Below are 23,856 nucleotides of genomic sequence, written 5' to 3'. Positions count from 1 at the left end.
TAATGATAAGTCTGTACATCTATAACTATTTCAGGTTTCCAAATGCAGCTGAATGAAGATAAGGATTTGTTTGAGTTTTATCTATATCGACGAAATAGACAAGGCGCATTTTATGATGCTACAGCAGGGAATTTTGCATGGAAGAACAAAATTATTGGGTAATTTTTTTATATAATTTACAATACGTAATATATGAAATTTATTTTGTTCTATCAATACAATAATTATTTCCATATAAAATGAATATCAGTATTATGTATATATATATATATATATATATATATATTCGCAGAAAATGTAAATGGAAAATACTGATGAATACAACTGCGTCATGAGAGGGGTGTTAGCATGGCGTGAGTGCCAGCAGAGAACTCAGTTGCAGAAACTGCTCCGGCACTGACGGCATATATATATATATNTAAAGGCATAGAATGTCTAGTAGTATTACAACTCTTTTTGTTAAATATTATTTTAATGCAGTATGAACATTTTGGTCACAAAATATACCAATTGATTAACAAAAACAAGTGTACTTGCTTTTTATTTATAGATAGATATATATATATATATATATTGAATAAATTTTTAGAATCTACCCATTTCAAGAAACGGTACGCAAATATGCAACCGTGCTACCGGCTAAATCTCTGTTCTGTTTATAACCTAAACAATATTTGAATAAGAGTAATGAGTTATATAATACTACATTGTTCGAAATTATGGAGAGTATTGAACCATACTGACATGCAAATTTGCTTCAATAGTAATATCGATTATTATTTACACTATACTAGGGTTCAATATAAATGGATGTTTAACGCATTATTAAGATTTCATCAAATTCATAGTGTAGTGTGGTACAAAGTACAGATATTATGCTTCTTCGTTAAGACGTCTTTTTGAGGGTGTAGCTATAGTGAAAAATATGTATCCTTCAGTAGCGTTTGTGATGATTTATTCAAAAATATTTATTTAATTTTATTTTTAACACATCTTTGTAATATAATTTTCTTAGAGAAGATCAAGAAGAATATATAGGAACGACGGCTCCAAAAGGTCCTTCCGCTTATGCTTTAAACGCTGTTGGAATGAACAAAATGTATGGACTTCACATTTTACCCGAATCAATAATTGTAAGCTCTTTACATTTATTTAAATTAAAGTTGATTATAATACCTCATGTGGGAGTATACTTAATTAAAGTAAAGTACGGTAGAACGTCATTAGTACTAAGTTTGGAATCTTTGTTTTTAGTTTGATTCAACGAAACCATTCTTCATTATTGCTGAAGGGCCGGAAGAGGCAGTAATTGGTGAGCAAATTGGCATCAGGGTATCCGTTATGAATTATCAATTTATCGAAATAAAGGTAATAATTTCTTTTTTGTTCTGTACTCATTATCTGCGAAAAATGTTAAGGATATCATTATTTTATTGTAGAATTTATTTCCTAAGAAAATGAGGAATTTACTCCACCCACTTTTTTTTTATCTCAAAATAGTTGAAGAATGCTAATTCATGAAAAATTATATAAATCATAATAATATATCATTTATATATATATGATTTTATATATTAAAAATATTTAATAAGAACTAAAAGATGAATAGAGCAAGGAAGTTTCAAGTTTCGACACAAGTTGGCTAAAATGAGTAAAGTTCAATTCAAGTAAAGTTAATTAAACAATTTTAACGATTAGATTTTATTGTGTAGATTTTTATTGATATTTTTCAACATTTTAATTTACTGTGTGAGCATAGGGGATAATAAATTTAATTTTTTTAACGAAATTTGCGGCTTTTGAAATAATTAGTGTTTTAAGGATCCTATTGCCCTATAAAAGGTATGAAGTTTCTTTGTAGTAAGATTAAAATTATTCTTTTTTAAATGTTTTCCGCAAAAATGAGTAGGAAAAAAACATTTTAATGAAAAACAGTTTTATAATTTCCTTATTTATCATATTGAGAACTAAATAAATTCTTTGTGCACCATAAAGTGCACAACAGAAGTAAGTCAAGTAAGTTAGTAATAAAGTGAGAATAAATTAGGTTTTAACAAGTACAAATTAACTGTGAAGCGAGAATAAAATTACACATGAAATGAAAGTTAGCTGATATAATTATGATATAAAATGGAATAGAATGGCATATAAAAATGAAATGTCATATGAAATGAAAGACACGTGAAGTTAAATAGTAAAAGAAATAAAAAGGAAAAAAATTAGGGGCAAAAGAAATAAAAAGGATTAAAAAATACATTTTGACAGAAAATAAAGCCTGGATGAATTTGCAAAATAAGTAAACAGCAAATCCTTTGTTTATATTTGAGATAGTAAAAGGAGGCAGAAAACTTAATGTTAAAGAAATCTTTAGACACAATCTTTTTTTTTTTATTAATATAGATTTGTGTAAGTGTTTTGCATTTTTATTATCTTCAATATTAGATTTACACTAGTCACAGGAAAATAATCTAAATATGTTTTAAAATGACTTGAAATCACCTTGTTTAGTGAGCAAATCATTAAAAGTATTGCTTAGCCTTCATTTGATTGATATAAAGAAAATTTTCGTAATCGGGGCATTAAGAGAAGTTTTATATCATTTATGTCATTCACTTTAATTATAAGTAAAATTTAAAAAAAGAATTTTGGTATTTGGATACGATGTAAAATTGCACTGAGAAAAAAAATGTATGGTTAAGACTACCAGGATATGGTAAGACTTACCGTGTTCTTTGTCTCCATGAGAACTTCAAAACATACAGCAATTTTTACCATAGAGCTTTGATAATGACCTTTGATATAATTACAAATAAAATACGGTTTTATTAGTAAAGTATGGTGTAAATTCGGTAAAATGGTTTTCTGATAAACTACAAAAGGAGGCGGTAGCCTCAACAGTTCTAGTAATATTTGAAATGACTCAAAAATGTTCAGCAGCTTGATAACCACTATATTATTTAGTAAAAGCTTGTTAACTTTATTTTCGTTCGGTTAGCCTTTTTATTATTTCTATGCAAAATGTAAGCTAACATCTACCAATCTTTAAAACTGTATATAAATCGTATTTATAATATCATATATATAAGCGTAATATACAAATGACTGAACAAAACTGAACTATATCAGTAACGTAATTGTTTCGTATCAGTCTGTCCTAATACCCTAAGATGTAGGTAGTGGGTTCGAATCCCGCTTTAAATCTGAGTGTTTATTTATATTTATTTATTGCAAAAAATTCCAAGGGACCTCCCCTGCCCTTCATATTTTTAGCTGTTTTGCTAAGCACACAGAAATGTAATGGTAGCAAGATCGAATCCCGCCATAACCTTATGTATCTTTGTGCTATCTTTCTCAAACGTGGGCTATCTGTTTTTAAAATTGCCAACTTTTATAGGCCGTTCTTTGTATTAATCTTCCATACCCGCTTATTTATGTGAATTAATAAATAAATCTCACTACCCTCTTAAAAATTGCGGGAAAAAGGCACCCTAGCTTGAGTATCTATCTCAGTTTAGTGAATTTAAAACATTTCAATTCAACACTTGAACGAATTTATTATTCATGCTCCTTATCTGTTTGTTGTAGTTGCGAAATATATTAGGAACAGAAATAATTAACCATTACTTATCTCCTATCAACCAGTTTATATTATTGATAATATTTAACATAATAATTTAATAATTTACCACTATTTTATATAGACAATATAACACCTGTCAACCAATTAAAATGTCATATAATTTAACATTATAATTTAACAATTAACTAAAATTTTACAATTGCAGGATAAACGACTTATAAAGTCTATAACTACCTTATTTAGTAAAAGTCATAACTAAAATCAGCAAATAAATTCATGTTTCGAAGAATAGTCTGGTGCTCAAGGGTAAGAGAATCGACAAAAATGAGGTTTTTATTTCTGAGATGGAAATTTTTGATTTATAGTCTGTTTTACCAACAATTACTTTTCCCAGAATACTAGCATAGCTTGAAACTTGTGAAACGAAATTTTCTATGTCTTTATTTTTGAAATCTGTTATATTTAAAATGTTAATGACAATAAAAAAATGAAAACAAAAATATTAATACTTTTTCTTCAAGAAAATTAAAACCAAAAAAAAAATAAATAAAAATAAAGTTTTCTTTATACGCTGCATGGTTTTTCAACGTTTTTTTTTGAACTTTCATATTAGGCCTAAAATTTTAATAATTTAATAAATGAATGTTTATCAAATTATAAATGCCATAAAATAAATTTTAAGTTTTAATGGAATGCTTAAGAAGAACTAAATTTTATTGAAAATAAAAGTTATGCATAACAGTTTTGATAATTTTCAAGATTCGAATAAATAAATGGAAATTATATGTTATAACTTTGAATTTTTATATTTGCCTTCATTATTTCAGAAATTCTTCCTTTATTAAGTTTTTTTTGTTGTAGGCTGAAATTATTTTGATGGCTTCCGACGATTATAGATTTGTTCAAGTGGAGCCCATGGGAATAGTTTCATCATATAATCCAAGAACTGGAAGCGGAGAGCTGCAACATTTAATCTATGTAATCTTGTTTTTAATAATCCAGTCTGTGCCTTAGCATGTATCAAAGAGTTATTCAAAATTTCAAACATTAAAAAGTACATAAAAATGACTGTCCAACTTTAGGTTTAAAATATAACCAATTTCTTTCAAATATTTACTTGTCAATAATTTTTGAAAATTAATTTTCTTTATTCATGAGTTTATTTATTCATTTATAATTTCGAAGTAAAAGTAATCTATTTATAATATTTTTCTTTTATTTTCAATAAAAAACTTCATTTGGTGTCATTCCTTATATTTTTATTTCTGACACATTTATGAAAAATTTTATAACTTAAAAATGTTTGAATGACATTTACTAAAATTTGCCTTATTAATTTTTATTTTCTAAATGCTTGAATTATGCAACTGAAATTTACTAGTTCTTTTATTAGTTTAAATATTATGCACTGAGGAAACAATTATGGTCAAAACTACCAGATGGTAAAATGTTTCGTATTTCTGTCTCTATAGGAACACCAAAAAGCTCGGTAATTTTAACCTAAGTGCCTCGGCAATGATTTTGGTAAAATTAACAAAATATGGTTATATGATACTTGATGAAAATTTAATAAATGCTGTGAAATTTGGTAATTTTATCATGATTCCTTAGAGCATGGCTTAAAACCATTTATTCGGTTAAATTTACTTTTCAATTTTGTATTCTTTACTAAATGTGTGGTAATAAGAGCTATAATTTTGAAAACTAAAAAATCCGGTCAAGCGTTGCCATATGAACGAAAAAATCATGAAATGAATAGTTTAAATAGTGTACTTTTTAGTTTTATTAACCAAAATTATGTTTTATTTATTTTTTATTTTATTTTATTTTTGTTTTTTTTTAACCGAAAATGTCATTTTTATACTGTACGGAAATTTTACCAGAATTTTTTTTCTCCGTGACGAGTTATTAAAATTAGCGTTTCGAACTTAAAATACACTATATATGAAAAATACGCGTTATCATGCATTGCAAATTATATGTGTTTAACAGTTGAAATAATTGAAAACAACGTGCTATTAAGAATGTTAATATTATTAACTGAAATAGCTTGTAACATAATGATCACAATTTCTAAATTATCCACCATAAATATTAATATTTATCTCACTATTATAATGCTTTAAATATCTATATTAAATGGTTTCTAAAAAGGAGTATTAACCCCAAAATGTGACAGTTTAGAATTTACAGCTTAAATTAACTTTTGAGAGATTTTTTGAGAGATACATGATACAGTATTTTGAGCAGCAATTTCTAACGTCTTGTTTCATATTAAAAGAACAATACAGCTTTTTTAAATATTTTATTATTTCTTCATTTATTAAGTATTTTTATAAAATTTTTTTGGTTCATTTTATAGAAAATTTTATTTAAATAACACTTTATGCTATGTTTATTGTCTAATATGAGACGGCTGGTAAATAAATCCGTGCAAAGAAAGTCAGAAATTAATTTTGCACAATTACACGAATTTAAGCTTTGCAAAAACACGAATCTCTTATTGCTTACAAAATATAAAAGTTTTTGAATTGAAAAAAATATGCAATTTTGATATCTACATTTCTAATGCTCGGTCTCGAAGGCAAAAACCAAGAAAAAACAGGAAAGGAAAAATTTAAAGGCCATTTTTATCGAAGTTTTCCATTGTTGAATGTACGAAGCTCTTATCACAGTGAAAAAAAGTTTCCTATTCTCTCTCTCCTGTAAAAATGATTTTTCTAAAATTTTCAATCGACTGTTTCATAAGTGGAGTTTCAATATTCAGCTATTCCAGAAGTATTCCAGAATATTGTGGTCTGGAGTTGCTCCTCACGGAGAAAAAAATTTTGGTAAAATTACTCTATTATATGGAAATGATATTTCTGGTTAAAAAATACCGTAATTCAGGTTAATAAAATTAAAATATATGTTATTTATACCATTCATTTGGTAATTTTTCCCTTTATATGGTAATGGATTACCGTAAATTCTATTCTTCAAAATTATAATTATTAATACACATTTAATCAATAATGCAAAACTGATAGGTAAATTTAACCGAATAAATGATTTTTATGCCTTCCTCTGAAATATAATGATAAAATTATCAAATGTTACCACATTTATCAAATTTTATTACATATTATAAAACCAAATTTATTGTTAATCTTACCAAAATCGTTTCCAAAGCGTTTTTGGTGTTTCCATGAAGTCAGAAGAATGAATTCCCATGAAGTCACACGGAAAATTCTGATAGTTTTGATTACACTTTTTTTTTCCGTTAGCCGAAGGCATGGTTCATTTTCATTAGTATTTTCTCACAAATTCCTGACGCCCTAGTAAATGTGACCCACAAGTATTAATACAATTATAGAATAAGCTATTATTTTGCAATTCTGGCTCTATAATGGTTTGTTTTTCACATCGAAATAAAAAAAATACTTCATTTCCACTTGTTTAAAAATATTTTCTTTTTAATTACTTTTACTAAAATCGTCCGAATTTTGTGCTGACAATTTTAACCGAAAAGTAACAAGGGTAAGAACAATTTTGGCAATTGAAAATAAAATCCCTGATTAATGTAAAATTTCAAATTGAGTCAAAAATTATTGACTGAAAGTTATCGAGTTTGCTTTTAGGAAAATTAACTAGAATTGTTTTTATATTTTACCAACATTTGTCAAAATATTAACGTATAATAACACACAAAAATATACAATCAAAATACATTTTGGGTTTCAAAAATACATGTGATATTCATTTGAATTTTACAAGAATTATTTTTTAGATATTTTGCAAAATGATCACGTTATATAATTAAATTATTGCTTGTTATTGTTTTGACTATCATATTTATTTTTAGGTTAAACCTGTTAGTCATGCTTTTGTTCACATACCGATAGTTGCGACGAAAATTGGAGAGATTCAAGTAACAATCATAGGAAGAACACAGGTTGCGAAAGATGTAGCCGAAATGACTATAACTATTTCTGTACGACAAATACTTTTATTTTATTTTTTATTCTTAATTTATATTAAATATATAAACTGAAATATACTTCTCTCAATATCAATGAAAATTATTTTCAATCAATAATTGTATTTTTCTATTATTTTCAGCCAGATGGTGTACCTGTTCATAGACACACTTCTTTACTTTTGGATATGAGGAATGAAGCTTATCTTATACGTTACTTGGATGTTAACGTAACAGAAGATCCTATAATTCCTTACGAAGAGACATATCGTTATTACATTTTTGATTCACCTAAAGCGAGTGTATCAATTATAGGTAACTGTATGGTTGTGACTAGTTTTTAAATTTATCAAAACGAGTCTATAGTTTTATTACAATAATTCAATGATTTTACAATGAAAAATAGAAATATGTTAGTTATCCAGCAAAAATATTTGTTTTATATATATATATATATATATATTNTATATATATATATATAGGCAGGGAAGGAGGGTACAAAATTTATTTATTAATTATTAGGCAGAGATGAGTCATTAAAGTGCACACGAAAAGTTGTGCTCCTCAATTATATGTTGGGGAAATTCTTGCAAAGTAAATCCGTAAAATGTTTCAATTTAGGGAAAGAGGGAAATCTTAGTAATTGCAATTGGTTTATCAAATAGGTCACGCGATTCCCACAAAGAGTAAAGGGGAAAAATATCTTTCTTTTAATTAATGCATACTTGAGTCAAAAATAGATGTATGGACAGGATGTGAATTTAAAAGTGTGAGAAAGCGTTTCGATTAGAATAATAAAATAAAATAAAAGGATTTACAGAAAAGAACTAACATAAAAAGATTAATTGAAGTTTTTTATGCCCCCCCCACATATATATATATGAGTGGAAAATTATTAAATAAATAATTTAAATGCCGTATATTTTAACTTTATTAACCAGGATTAGGTTATTTTAAAATTTATTTTTAATTTTTCTATTTTACCAAAAATGCCATTAACTTATAGTGCAGCAGTTTTGCTAAAATATTTTCTTCGTGTTGTAAAATTTCAATAACTGGTGATAAATTATAAAAATATTATTGAGTTTTTGAAGAAAATTTAAAGCGCAACCTTCAAAGTTAATAAATATATTAAATAAAGAAAATAAAAAAAATATTACAAGTTGTGTATTAAAACAAAACCTAATTTTTTTTACATTTACTTACGATTTAAGATTAATTAAAAATATTTATTTGCGAATAAAAAGTACAAGTAGATGAAATCTGTAAATACATAAAATCAAAATTAAAGAAATGTTTCTCACAGTAAGAAAATAAAATGTTTGCTCTTAATTACATTTTTCTTAAAGGCATTTAAAATGTTTTGGAAACTGCTTTTTAATACGGAACATGAAGAAAATAAAATTAAAATTAATGATTTCCTTGCCTATATTAAATGAATTAATAAGTGTTTTTCATAAATTTATTTAGACAAATAAAACTTATGCATTGAATGGGTTTTTAAATGCAATGGTTTTTAAATGCATCGTATTTATGATTTTTTTGTCTGAAAGTTAAATTTTTTTTAAGAATTTACTCCTATTCTTAAAATATTTTTGAAGTCTTGTTTATAATGAAACTATTTCAAAAAAGGTAGGTAAAACAAAAGCTTTTTGTTCTCTAAGTCTTTTTTTATAGTTCCGAAACGATAAGTGAAAGTGGAAAAAGTAAGTATATTTTCCTTTTAACACGAGTTTTTTTCTGTTTCTTTGACTAAGATATAAATTGGTTCTTATATTAACCATTATTGTTTTTTAAATATTTTATTTTGTCTAAGAAAATAAATGATTTTAAAATTGATGGATTGCTTTACTTAATAGGTTTCAAAATACATTTTCTTTCTTAAGATTAAAAAAATTACGCATCTAGAATGTTGCAAAACCAAATGTAGTATCAATATTTATGTTTTTAGTTGAAAATTTTCATTTAATTGAATAAAAATAGATATTTTTCTAAACATTCACTTTTAATAATAAAATCTACTTATTTTTGGCAATTAATGCACAAAATATATTGAAACTTGATCCCGTAACTCATAGTTTTTAATTATTTTTTTATGTGTATAACATAAAGATGAAATAAATCTCTTATAATACCGATAATAAATATAATTCTCTTTGATTAAATGTTTGATCTAAAAAAGGAATAATTATCTGTTTCGCATAAAATTTGAGACTATATGTAAAATAGTAGATTGTGTGATGAAAAACTATAACGCTGATGATAAGATGTTATTTTAAAGTTATACATTCGACATATTTCAGTTTGATTGATTGAAAATATGTAGAAATTAACTTTCAAAGCAGTGATATATTTCTATATTTCATTATGTTAACCAATATTTATTTTAAAGGTGATGTCGTTGGAGCACCTTTTCCAGAAGATCCACGATCGCCAATAGGTCTTAAGGCATTAGGAATGGCTGATGCTGTCAAATCGGGTGATTTTATCATGTTCGATTTTGCTTACACATTGCTTACACTTCATTATCTCAGAATCACGAATCAGTTAAAATCCCAAACAATGCGTGGCATGTTGGAATATCTCAACAAAGGTAATTTTATTTAAGAATATTGATTTTTAAAGTAACGCAAAATCAGTTTATTCATTTATTATATTTTCATTAAATTAAAAAATAAAAATCTCAAAATTGTTGTATTTGAAAATTTTCTTTCAAAATCGTTTAAGGTATATAATTTATATTATGAAATAATTGTACTTTCATATTTTTAACACAATACGCACTGTTCTTCGTAATAACGAAGCTTTTTTCCTTCGGTGTTTCGAGATTTTCATGCACAATATATTTTATTAAATAAAAAAATTATTTTCTATAAATATTCATAGGATTATTAATTCTTCTCGATCACTATTATTCAGAATAAAACCAAATCTAAGTTCTTATTTTAATTAAAAAGGCTTATTTGAATGGATAGGAATGAATGAAGACGAACTTATTTTCCATTTTTTATATAGCTCTATATTTAAGCTATAAGTAGAATAAACAAACCATTTATGCATAAATTATTATTATTATTATTATTATTATTACTATTTTTTAAACATTAGTGGAAGTTTGAATGTGTGACTAATTGTATCTTTTTTCAGCTTACGTTTATCAATCAGTATTTTATAAAAATGGAGCGTATACTATGTTTAAGGATGAACAGCCTAGTTTATGGTAAGAAAATAAAGTTTATTATTTATGAAATTATTTTTATTAAAATTTGATTTTTCCTTCTTAATTAAACTTCCTGTACTGAAAAACTGTGGTGTAATATCTCTCTGAATTTGATTTTGAACAACCTTAAAAGTTGTATGACGGAATACTTCTCTTCAAGATAGCTAATTTCATTTACATTAATGATTGTATGAAAGCCCTAAACACCGAAAATGCAAAATGTTTACACTGAAATCACTTGCTCTAATACCATACGTTAAATCTTTTCTCTTTCAACAGCACCCATCTTGTTGCATTTGATTTCGTCTGTAATTGCTTACAATCGATAAAGTGTTGGCAAGTGTTTGTGACTGTCTTCAATGTTACTTTTTACCTTCAGAGGCTAAAGTTCGAAGTTAAAAATGTGGATTTATGTTTTTAGTTGTGCAATATGGATATTTATATTTTAATTTTAATTTTCAAGTGTCTGTAAATTGTATTAATATTAATTTTATAATGTATAATTTCATTCCACTCTTGTTCTATTAAACCTAGTTAGAATTCGTCTCAATATTCTATCTTTCGCTCGTAGGTTTGATTTACAAACTTATTTTGTTTTGAGAACTTTTATATGCATGCAACCTAAATTATTGATCCTTATTTTATATTGTCTCGTCAAAATAACTTTACTAATTCTTATGTGCATCATATCTTACATTAATTAGAAATTTTAGTGTTACTAAATAACAAATATGGTGGTTGTGAGCAGCTACGTTACAACAAATAGTGCAAAAGGACATTCTATGTGTTTCACAGCAACAGGAACTACCCTTAGGTTTTGGTGTAATAGACCATTTGGTGTAGTAGACCAAGTAGTTGCCACCATTTTTGGTGTTTAGATACGCGAAATTTTTTTACAAAGTGTAATAAAAAATAATTTAATTTGCGACAAATGAAATAAAAAGCTTTTATCAATTCAACAAGTATAATAACAATTAGAAGACTAACAAAGACTGTTTATGATACGAAACCGTAAACTTTATTCTTTCTTTAATAAGTAGGTATCATTCTTTCAAGGTATTATTCCTTCCTTGATAAAAAATATCGAACTTAAGTAAGAAAATTGTATTGATTTTAACGCAGATCATGTCTTTTACTGATAACAAGCAATGTCAACGTTAGTCTAATTTCTTCCCAATCAATATGACAAAAAATCCAAATGAGGGAATAAAACTAAAACCTTTAGATTGCGTGTTATCATAGCAGAAATAAGTGTGCAAATAAGGAGTAAGACAAGTGACAGTCACACATTAAGAAAACATCTAATGTCAACACGTCCTTAGCGGAAAGAAGTTTTTTCTAAAAGTTGATTTAAACCATTCTTGTCGGATATAGGAAAGTCCTTGAACTTAAAAGACAGAAAGATTTTATAAGACATTTGTGCTCGTCTTAATTGAATACGTCGAATTTAAAACTGAAGATTAGAAAGATATAAAACCAAAAATTTCTTTTAAAAAGCTTATCTATAATAATGAGCATTTGTGCATTACTCAACTGCTTTTTAACGCTTATAACATACTATGCATAGTCAGCGAACTAAAATGCGTTTTACTTGTGGTTAAACTGCTTCTATGATCTCCGAAGCTTACATCGAAGTACAACTCATGCATAGATGTACGCATGCTCAAGTATAATCTATGTGCAACCTAAAAAAACACTTAAAAAGATACATCTGAATTACGTTCAAATATTCGAAAGGAGTTACAATCGTTGTTTAAAACAGTCAAAAGAACTTGACTCACATCAGCCATGCACTGTAAAATATTCCGGATTCACTTCGATTCATCTGTAAAATTCATTTTACCGTAAAATTCATTTTACCGTAAAATTCAATTATCGAAAATCCATTTTTACCGTTAGCTCATCATCATCATATCTGGCTAGACAGCCCAGGGTGGGCCAGTGCCTTCCTTTGAATTCGAATCAACTTCTCTCTACTTTTGACACTTGTTCGCCAGTTTTCTCCTTTAGAGTAAGGAAATCAGTCTCAACTAAATCCAGCCACCTCAGTCTGGGTCTACCTCTTTTCCTGTTCGTTAGGGGTTTGTGTAATAGAATTTTCTTTAAATTTGAGTCATCATTCCTTCTGAAAATGTGAGCTGCCCAGTTCATTCGATTTATTTTAATGAATTTCACAATATCTGGCTCTCTGTAGATCTTATACATGCCATAAATTTTACCGTAATTTTTATTTAATTAGAGTGATTCAGTTATTTTACGGTAATTATTATTGGGAAAATTACGGTATATTTGTTACTTTGTTTCTTAACATGTTCCGATTGAAGTACTTTTTACTGTAATTTAATCCGGAAATTTAACATCATAAAGTTATCTATTTGTCTAAAGCTCTGCAAATCGTGCTTTTCTTTACATTTTTTAACCTTTTACTTTGGTTATGAAAATAAAAACACTATAGAAATACGTTTTTATAAATAAAATAAACAAAATAAAAAGCACTGATTTTTCTTTACAAAAGTTTCATAAACATACATGTGGTGGTAGTTTGAATTATTTTAAGACACGAAATAAATGTATAGAATTTCTTTATTTTAGAGGATCAAGAGGCGTGCTTAGTTTTCTATCAGTGGCGATTTTTTAAATAAATGATGCTCTGGATTATATTTTCAACGCAAAGTTTGGCTATTGTCTATTTAAAACAAAATATTTTTAAATGGAATATTTGAAAGCAATTAGAAAAATCACCATTTTTTAGTCGAGAGACCATTTTTTTAGTTGAGAAAAAATTGTAAGTCTGTATTATCGAGGCCTGCCAAAGAAAGAATATACTTAAATCAAAGCAAGCTTTTACAGCAATCGTTGCTTTTCGCTTACTAACTATTTGGAATTGGTGTCGTATTTGGAGTGAAACTTGTAGTTTTAAACAAACTAAAATCTTATACAATTGCGTATCTTTAAATTAAAACTTTACATAGAATTTCAACTCGATTGGTCAAAAACATTTTAGATATCTTCCTTCTTAAATTCAAATACCATTGCAGTTGGATAAATACTAAATAGATGAAATCACATAAATTTTTATGGAATTGGATTATAGATTGTAATATACCTATGTTTTTGACTTCCTTTAATTCTTTTGCATTTTTAAGCTTTAAAATTACAAATCTTTCGTTAAGAAAAATATTGAATTTTGTTATAGGTTGACAGCGTTGTGTGTAAGAATGTTTCATTTAGCGCAGTATCCTGATTGGGAAAACTACTTATATATTGATCCCGATATGCTATCTCGCTCAGTGGAATATATCTTAAGATATCAGACTAGAGAAGGATCATTTTATGAAGTTTATCCTCAACAATGGAATCGGAAAATGAATGTTTTGGTAAAAATCATTTGGTTTATTATTCAAACTTGTATTAAACAATTATTATAATCAGAAAAATATTTTTTAAATGTAAATCTGTGTAAAAGAAGTGAAATTCTAATGTAAAACGCTTATATAACAAGAAATAAAAAGGACTTTGAATAAGAAAGGAAAACAATAAATAAAAATTTAAAGCAAGAATGAATTGGAAATTAGACAAGTTAATAATGAAAGATATAATCTCATCATCAGCTCCCGCGATTGTATCCGCAAAACAGTGCTTTCTAATATTATATTAATATAGCGAAATCAAAGGAGGCATATAATAGGGTGAGGAGCATCAGGAAAAAGAGAGAGACCGATTCCTAAACATAATTTTTTCAAGTAATAACATCACAAAAATTAAAATAAATGAATAAATAAAAATAAAACACAATTAAGATCATATAAAACGAGAAAGGTGAAATATATCAAGTACTTATAATTATCTTACAAAAAATTATTTAGAAATATTTTCTCAACTTAGATGCCAGATTACAAAATATGAAATTAAAGCGCAAATAGAGGGTAATGGGATATCTTTTAAAGGCACGTTTTTCAAATGAAAAATAAAGGCTTTAATCGGAGCGGAATGGATAAAATTACAACTTTATAAATATCAATTATACAAATGAGGTATGAGATAAAATTTCAAATTACAAACAAAATGGGTTGATAAATTTTTCAATGTAATATTTTTAATATTTTTTTAATATTTAATCACAGTTTCTAATATTTATGAAAGATTCCGTGCATTTTGCTTTGAAGTGTGTTTACTCAAAAAAATCATATAGCATCATAAAGAAAAGCCGTATTTTAATTATAAAATTATCTTAATTAGTACTATATATTTTGCAGATAATATAAAAACTCTGTCATTTAACTTAAAATTATAAATATTAAAGTTTCATTTATAATGCCATTCTAGTTTTTTTAAGTCAAGGAAAAAGAATCTAAAATATTTATTATAAGAGAAAAATTGTAAGTTAAGCAAAAAGTTAAAGAAAAAGAATAATGAATAATTAATGTCTTTCCAGAGAACAACTGTTTGTTTAATTAAATGAGCTAATTAGTTTTCGCATTGGTTAATTACCGTAAAGTATCTTGAGATGTAATTCATAAAAATTACCTCTAACCTCTTAAGAAGATTTATTAATTTGCTTAATTTTTGTGTGCAAAAGTTTTGGAGGAATATAAGAGAGTTAAAAATAAATCAGGCTAAATGGCAAGGGTAATCATTGAGGTATTTTTTAAAAGCCTAATATGGTTTATAAAAGTTTCAGTCACATTTATTCTTTTTATTATACTCATAAAAATCAACTTCTTTCATTTTTGCTCAGTTCTTGGAAAAAACATCTAAATGAAAATTTAGCAGGTAGGTTCTTTCGGGTTCTTTAAGTTGTTTCAAGCCTGTTAATCCATTTTTTTCATACTTAATAATATTTAGGGAAATTTTATTCATTAATTTTTAATAATTGTAATAACTGTGTTCTCCTGGAAATTAGATTATTTAATTTACAACTAGTAATCTGAGAACCGTGGTGGCTAGAGCACTAGCCTCCCAATAAGGAGACCTGGTTGGATCCCAGCAATGGTTGATCGATATGAATTCCACAGCTGCCTTACACCGACCACTGTGCTGACGCTAATTATCCTCAGTGGTAGACTGATCATGGGTTAGAGTTCCTTTACCGTCATGCTAACTGTGAGGTTTTCGTCGTTTTCTTCTCCATGTAACGCATATACGGATTGATTCCAACAAAAAAAAGTCCACCACGAATGCAAATTTCTCCAAATACTTGATCCAGAGGTTTTCTTGTCTTCTAGATTGGGTTCAAAATTACAAGGGTAAGGGTTTAAACATTGGTAGTCGTAAACTCAAATGGGGGTTCAACGGCTGTCTAGTTAACTGAATAAAAAATTGTTTTTTTTCCTAAATAGTACAAAACAAAGTGACACCTGCATTTTATTTCCTTGTTTGAAAGGTATAGCGTCATCAGCATCAGAAATTTTGAAGGAAGAATAAATTAAAAAAATATTTCTTTTATATATAAGAATGGCTTCAAAAACATGTCAAGTTGTTTTGTTACAGCGATTTTTGCTAGAATGGTGCGTTTTTTTAAAGATTAAATTCTCATAACCCTAATCATCAAAAAGTTGCTTATAACGAAATAATTCACATTAAAAGGAAACATTCCTATGTACTTTTATAAATAAAATAATTTTAAGTAAATGGTTTAAATTTAAAGTCTTTCGGGTCAAACTGTAAAAAAAATATAGAAAAAATTTTTGACTTTCTGGTTGCCGGTACTTCTTATCGTAAAATCCACTTTTACTGGAACATGCAACGGAACAAAAGAATCTGATATACCTTGATTTTTACAATAATAATTATAGTAAAATCAATGAATTACTTTAACTAAAAAACTATTTAAAATTTACGGTATAATATTTAATGGTAAAAATGGATTTTACGAATGATGCACCCGAATTGCAGGTATTTCATACCGTAATTTAATTCGGAATTTTTTACTGCTTTTGCTTGAGTTATGAGCTCAGCCAGTTAAAAAAGGAATGTAAAACTCTTCTGATATTTTCTGGTGCAAAAATTGAAAATTTATTTAATCATAATTTGTTTCTTAAAGAAAAAAAAAATCTTTTTATCAAAAACCCTAGGTTTGAACCCCTAACTCTTTTAGCGCTAGAGATTGCTTTAATTTGCACAAGAAGTAAAATATATATTGCCACTTGTTTCATGGTTGAGAAAAAGAATAAATCATCGTTGGTATAATCGAGATTGTTGGATACCTTGATCCATTCAATGCAAGTGTTTTCAATAAATCGAGGATTTGAGCAAAAGAAAAACTTGATAGAAACAAGACATTAATAAATTTCGTGCTTAATTTGCCTTTTTGTGCACAGAGCTACTTAATAGGACACTAAGTGTGCTGAAAAATGTTTTGCTTTGAACGAAATTTCTTTGCTCAAAAATTAATGCTACTGGCTTGAGAAAATTTAGCAATTTTCTTTTTTTTCCCGTATTAATTGCATTTTACTTTTTTGCGTCATTTAAGGTGCTGCTTTTTTGCGTTTTCTGCTATTTACAATTTAAATTATTTTATTCTTAATCTTCCGCATGTTTTTTTCAGAGTTCCAATGATCCATACATAAACTACCAAAACATATCATTGACAGCGCATGTGTTAATAACACTCACTGCAGTGGCTGATTTATCTGGAGTAAGTAAATGTTTCTAGTTAATCTTTAAATATATTGTTGAATGTATAAGGTTTGTGATAGCTTTAAGCCTTCAATAATATGCATCTGAGAAATATGCATAATATTGAAAAAATAAAACAATAATTCCACTTGCACTTACGCACAAATATACCGGCACTCTGAGTGCCAGTACTTTTAATCGTCAAATCCATTTTTACCTTAAAATTTTGTGGAACAAAATATCTGATATACCGTAATTTTTAGAGTAATATTTATTGTTAAATCACTGAATCACTGATTAAATAAATATTTTTGCAAAAATTACGGTATAAAATTTTACGGCAATTACGAATTTTACTGTAAAATGCATTTTACGGGTGTGGTAATTACAGTATTTGTACTTTTTCCCGTCAATTGATCCGGAACTTTTAACATGGTAGGTACATTTTTAAATTTAACTGATTTGTTTCAATTTAGAGAACTTCACAAAAACTCTACTTTTTTTTTTAACTGAAGGTTGCATATTTATTAAAATATGTGTAATTCGAACAAAAGTATATATTTTTTAACTTACATTTTTAAAGCTTTGGTTAATCAATAAGGTTTGCCTATTACACTGAATCTAAAAAAAACTAAGCTAAGCTAAACAAAACTAAACAAATCTAAAAATCAAAACCAAACTCAGTGGTGTGACAGCCCATTAAGGACCAAGACCTTTTAAGATCATCCCAATTTTCTTGAAATTGGACTCAGAAGTGCAGGAGCAGATGATCCGATTGGGTGGTTAGCCGAGATCGAAACCCCCAGTGTGTAGTCCCCGAGCATGCTTGGTACTCATTTTATCGACCCACTGAAGGGGTGAAAGGCTGAGTCTACCTTGTCCGGTCCAAGGAAAGAACCTCGAACCTGTGCCACGCAAGCACGAAGCTCTGCCACTCAGTCACAGGGCTTCTTATTGCAAATCAAACAATTATTTTTAATCAACGAAGCATGTTTCATTATGGCTATGCATTTTATCCTAATCTCTTATGATATTTGTGAAAATCAAAAATAATGGTTAATAAACTGATGAGAATTCAAAGTTAAGTTCTATTTTTGCGATATTTTGTTTAAAAATTTTATTATTATCATTTAAGCGTAATATATTATTTTTAGATTCAAAAATTGATGTTTATATTCGGATTTTAAATTTACGAGACATAAATGTTTTATCATTTAAATAGAATGTAGTTGAAAATCAATAAAATTAAATATTTATGGAATATTTGATTATACTAGTAAGTTTTTTCGCATTTGAATTTTTGTGATTTTTGCATATTCATTAACGTAGAGAAAAACCTTGTACACCTGGGCCGTGGGGTATACAGCGTAGTCCACCTACAAATGAAAACTTTATGCCTTTAATTTAAAAATTGAAAATTACAAATTCCTTAAATAAATATTTGCTCAGAAAAAACAAGCAATTTACAGGTGGCAGAATTGAACTATGTTAAAGAGAAAAAATAGACAATCAGTAAGTTGATAACAGTTAAAAAAATAAAGTATTCCTGCAACAGTCCGCTGAGAACTGGCAGGGTCATGAAGTTAAAGGCTTCACAACTTCGAGATCAACAGCATGATTGTGGTAACGTGGTCAACAAGGCGCACCAGTCGCCTTTATTCCCATACAAGATGGTACCCATAGATCTGTAGTAGGGTGGGCTTCAAGATGCCACTGAGGATCAAACCCTAAATCTTCACAAAATTGACCTATTTATTATGGTTTTTGGAAAGTATCTTATACTGATATCCATGTTTAGTGTGCAATTAAAAATACTATTTAAAATTCAATGTGAGGTAAAATGTGATTCAAAATATTTACATCAACGTACGTATTTAATTCTTTTCAATAACGTAAGGTTAAGCCTTGGTGGTTCAGGGGTAGAGTTCTCGCCTTCCAATGATGTAACGCAGGTTCGAGTCCCAGTGATGACTGTTCGATATCATTCCCCTCCCGTCTCGGACTGACCACAGTGTGTATCTAAAAAAATATTCAATGGTAGACAGATCATGGGTTTGAATTTTCTTGTCGTCGTTTAAACCATGGTATGTTTTCGTTGTTTTCCTATCCACGTAAGCAAATGTGAGTTAGTTCCAACAAAAAGTCCTCCACGAAGGTTATTTTGCCCCAATGCTTGGTCTAAGAGTTTCCTTGTCTTCAGAATTGGGTTCATAATTTCGTGACTACAGAGTTGAACATTGATAGTCGTTAACTCAAGATTGGATCAGATGTTCAACTCTAGGTATGAAATAAAATAACAAAGCGCAGAAGTTCAAGAAATGGAAAAATTTTAGGTGAACTCCAAGTTGGTTATTGTTATCAACTACTTTTACTATGAATTGTAGTTCGTAACGACTGTTTTTAATATAAAACTTCGTAAATTTGAATGGAATAAAATAAGTATGTTCATTATGTGTCGCAAACTATTATTTCAGTGAAAACACAAAAAACGAAATTGTTTACAAAGGAAAAAAAGGAATGAAAATCCTCTTTTCCTCTATTATCCTATTTTCTCCATTAAAACCAAGTTTTTTTTTCTCCATTTGACTGGAATGCAGTCGCTTTCTGCCGGAACTGCTTTAAATCTCATAACAAACATTTTGTATTTAGTAGTTTTTATTTGTATCAATCGCACTATCTTACTTTCTTTACCTATGGGTATCATTCAGAAATAAAAGAAGTATAAGATGGTGAGTTTGCTGTGAATGATTTGTTTAACTCCATTCACACTGGCAATAATGGCTTTTAATACGTTTGTCTTAATATCAATAATTCATCTTTGTCAGAAAATTTCCAATTTACTATATGGCATCAGGCCAATTAATACAGAGATTGGTTCAATTTTATTTTGAACTGATATCTGTATCATAGACTAATGTTCTTAAGCTGAATGGACAGCCCCTTGAACTGATTTCCTTATTTAGAGAAAAACTCTATGATTTGGTTATATTGTATTCTCTTTAGCGTGTAAAATTTTTGGAATACTTTTGTACTCTAATTAATACAGACTAACTCTTTCAATTACTTATTTTATATTATTATTTATATTAAATAAAAATAGAAAAAGAAACGTTAATATCTTTATCTGTGATCATTTTATGTTATGTGATTGTTTTTGTTCGTTTTATGTGTTAATCCAGTTGAGACTCCAGTTGTTGTAAAGCACACCTAAGCTTATAAGTTTTTAATCTATTATTATTATTTTGACTTAGTTATATCCTTATATGAAATTTCACATACGTTAAGAAAAAAAAGAGAATAATACGTGATCAAATTTAAAAATATTTTTCTCATTCATTTCATTTTTTTAAATTGTAAAACGGCTTTTAACGGGACCGTGGCTTAAAAAACTGACATGATAACTATTTACGTATAGTGGTTAACATTTAGTTATTATACATTTATATTATTGCATTACACTTCACAGAATTTAAATCTACACTCATAGTGATTTTGAAATGCGATGAACTATAATATCGTTTAAATTTGATAAAAAAAACTATTATGGTGCTAAATTGATTCAAATTATCTTACTCTTTAAATATGAAAAAAGCTGATAAAAAGATGATTTCACAGCGAAAAGACAGTTAAAAGAATAATTTTGCTCAGAGTTTTTAATGAGTATGAATAAAATTATTTTTATGAATCAAATTTGATATTATAAGAAGAAAAAAAAATCTGGTAAAATTACCATATTGTATGATAATGACATTTCTGGAGAAAAAAATCTATAATTCTGGTTAATAAAACCAAAATATACGGTATTAAACCATTTAATTGGTAGTTTTTCCATTCATATGGTAACGGTTAACCGGAAATTCTGGTTTTCAAAATTATAATTCTTATTACAATGAATTTTATTAAAAAAAACTGAGGAATAAATTTAATCGAATTATTGATTTTAATGCCATGTTCTAAGGTATCACGATAAAATTACCAAATTTAACCACAATTACCAAATTTTATCACGCGTTCTGAAACAATATTTCATTGTTAATTTTACCAAACACATTACCGAAGAGCTTCGGTAAAAACTATCGAGTTTTTTGGTGTTCCCATAGAGCCATAAACACGTTGAATATTTATCATGTCCTGTTAGTTTTGACTAGATTTTTTTCCTCAGAATAATATATTCTAAGCATAAATATACATTCGAAAAGCAATTTTTTGTCAAAAATATTAATTAATTTTGTGTGTCACATGAGACACAAACCCGTTGAAGCGTTAAAAATATTTTTGTGTCATAATTAACATCAAAGTTATTTTTATAAACATTATAAAAATAATGTTTTTGCAAAATTTAAGTCGCATCAAATCTTCATTTATTTCTATTTTAAAATAAATATCTTTATGTCATTTGTTTTTAAAGATAAATTGCCGATATTATATTCTTAAACGTCACTTTTACTGATTTAAAAAAATCTTTTTTATGCACTGTCTAAAAGTAAATTTAAATACGGCATATCTAATTTATTTAAAGGAAAAAAAATATATATTTTATTATATATACTAATTTGATACTACTGCTGAGAGATGGAATGATTTTAAAGTAATTTTGTGGCGCGCATTTTTTGTCGTTTGGGAAAATTAAAAACCAAAGGGAAAGAAATTTTAAAAAAATGCTTAAAATTAATTCTAAGTTTATTTTCCGCTCCCCTTTAGTTCAATATTCTTTATTTTTACAAATTATAAATATGAAAATTAGTGAAGAAAAATGGAGATTTTTTTCAAACAAAATGCAGTGAAACTATCTAATTTCCTTTTTAAAGAAATTTAATTATCTCATTTTAAATAAACCTTAAGACATTTGCCTTTGTTCATTTGAGAATAAATCTAATTACATTCAGAAAGTATTATTTTGTTATTATTAAGTTATTATGACTAGGTAAAAACGTTATTTATCCTAAGGATATTAAAAATAAATACACTTTAGCTCAGTTAAAAAAATTAATTTATTTCTTTTAAAAAGTAGTTTATAATGTAAAAGGCATCTAGTAATTGCTATTTGAAAATTAAGAACTTTTTTACTAAAGAACACATTCGTAATTATTTGAAATTAAAAAACAAGATAAAATATCTAAAGTTAATTCATTAAAAGGATTTTTTTATTATTCGTCATAAAGTAAATTCATTAAAATAATTTTCGTGTTTTGTTATTATTTTATTATTATATTTTATTGTCGACTTTCATGGAGGCGGCGGAAAAAGAAGCATAATATTATGAACATTTTTCCCCAATAATAAGAGCTTCAGTTATAATAATTGATGTAATGAAACAAAAAAATGATAAATATTATTTGTGAATGTTTGATTTAAAAAGCAATAAATATTAAACTTGTTTCTGACGCGTAACGTTCTATTATGCTGATTGCACACTGTTAGTTACTTTTAATCGTGTTGAGCTGGAATACATCAAATTTCTTAACTTTATTAAGGTAATGAAGTGTCCAAAGATGGATATAGTTAACAATTTCAAGATGTAATCTAAGTAAATAAAAGCAATCAATGAATTCTTACCATGTGATAGACTATACATTTATTTAGGAAAACACAACTAATATAATTAAATACCAAACAAACAGAGATATAAAGTTTTTCCTAAAGATCTACATTGTTTTTACCCACACTATGAAGAAGATGAGAATGATGGATATACATTATTACTTACATGTCAGAAATAAAAAAATTCGCAAGCGTGGGCCCTAGCAAAAGATTCAAAATGAAGTCAAGTTCACTGCAAAAGAAATCTGTTAATTAAAGCTGTCAGCTGGTGTGCCCGTATAAAACCATTTAAATCATTAAAAATACTGTCTTTTAAAAACAGACGCCTATTTTTTCAGTAATTAAGTAGGGGAGAGTGGGGTCAATTGTAACATTTTTTACTTAACTATTTTTAACTAGCAAAAAATCCAATATATTATTAGTATTAATTGACAGACAAGTAAAGTAGACTATCCTCTACTAGAAAAAGAAAAAAATACCTTATTTTAAATGTTATTATATTAGTTATTAACAATTTTTGACAGTCGTGCCCTTGTTACAATTGTCCCCACTTACGGGGTCAATTGTAACAATTCATAAATTCAACTAAAACGTAGTTAATTATACATATTATCATAGTTGTGATATATTTTTTTATTGATCAAAATTGTAGTGATATTTTAGGAGTAAAAATAATAATGAGCAGAGACCTAAAGGGTTAAACTTTTAAGTTTAAGGGGCTAAAAATTTTAATTTATGCTGTGAAAGGTGACAAATTAAATAATGCACATGCAACATAATATAAATGATATAGGAAACTATTGGTGGTTTCTAAAGAGTTAAGTAATGGTTTGTAAACATAAGATTATTTATTTTCAGCTGTTACAATCGTCCCTTTACTTATTGTTACAATCGTCCCCAAGACGCCATTTCAGCTTCATTTGTTAAAAACAATGCTAG

General features: G+C 27.2%; 1 protein-coding gene across 1 annotated transcript in view; it reads left to right on the top strand.

Annotated features, from left to right (window-relative positions):
- LOC107448567 (CD109 antigen) overlaps positions 1–23,856 on the top strand; it is a 129,470-nt gene that overhangs the window by 87,857 nt on the left and 17,757 nt on the right. The window contains exons 17-26 of the mRNA XM_016063821.3: positions 35–158; positions 1,016–1,133; positions 1,255–1,368; positions 4,442–4,558; positions 7,425–7,553; positions 7,682–7,853; positions 9,931–10,131; positions 10,686–10,758; positions 13,955–14,135; positions 17,306–17,395. Coding sequence (XP_015919307.1) covers positions 35–158; positions 1,016–1,133; positions 1,255–1,368; positions 4,442–4,558; positions 7,425–7,553; positions 7,682–7,853; positions 9,931–10,131; positions 10,686–10,758; positions 13,955–14,135; positions 17,306–17,395 — 1,319 coding nt within the window. The remainder of the gene's footprint in view (positions 1–34; positions 159–1,015; positions 1,134–1,254; positions 1,369–4,441; positions 4,559–7,424; positions 7,554–7,681; positions 7,854–9,930; positions 10,132–10,685; positions 10,759–13,954; positions 14,136–17,305; positions 17,396–23,856) is intronic.

Source organism: Parasteatoda tepidariorum, chromosome X1, assembly GCF_043381705.1.
Source record: "Parasteatoda tepidariorum isolate YZ-2023 chromosome X1, CAS_Ptep_4.0, whole genome shotgun sequence".
Taxonomy (NCBI): Eukaryota; Metazoa; Arthropoda; class Arachnida; order Araneae; family Theridiidae; genus Parasteatoda; species Parasteatoda tepidariorum.
This window is presented reverse-complemented; position numbering and strand designations above follow the sequence as displayed.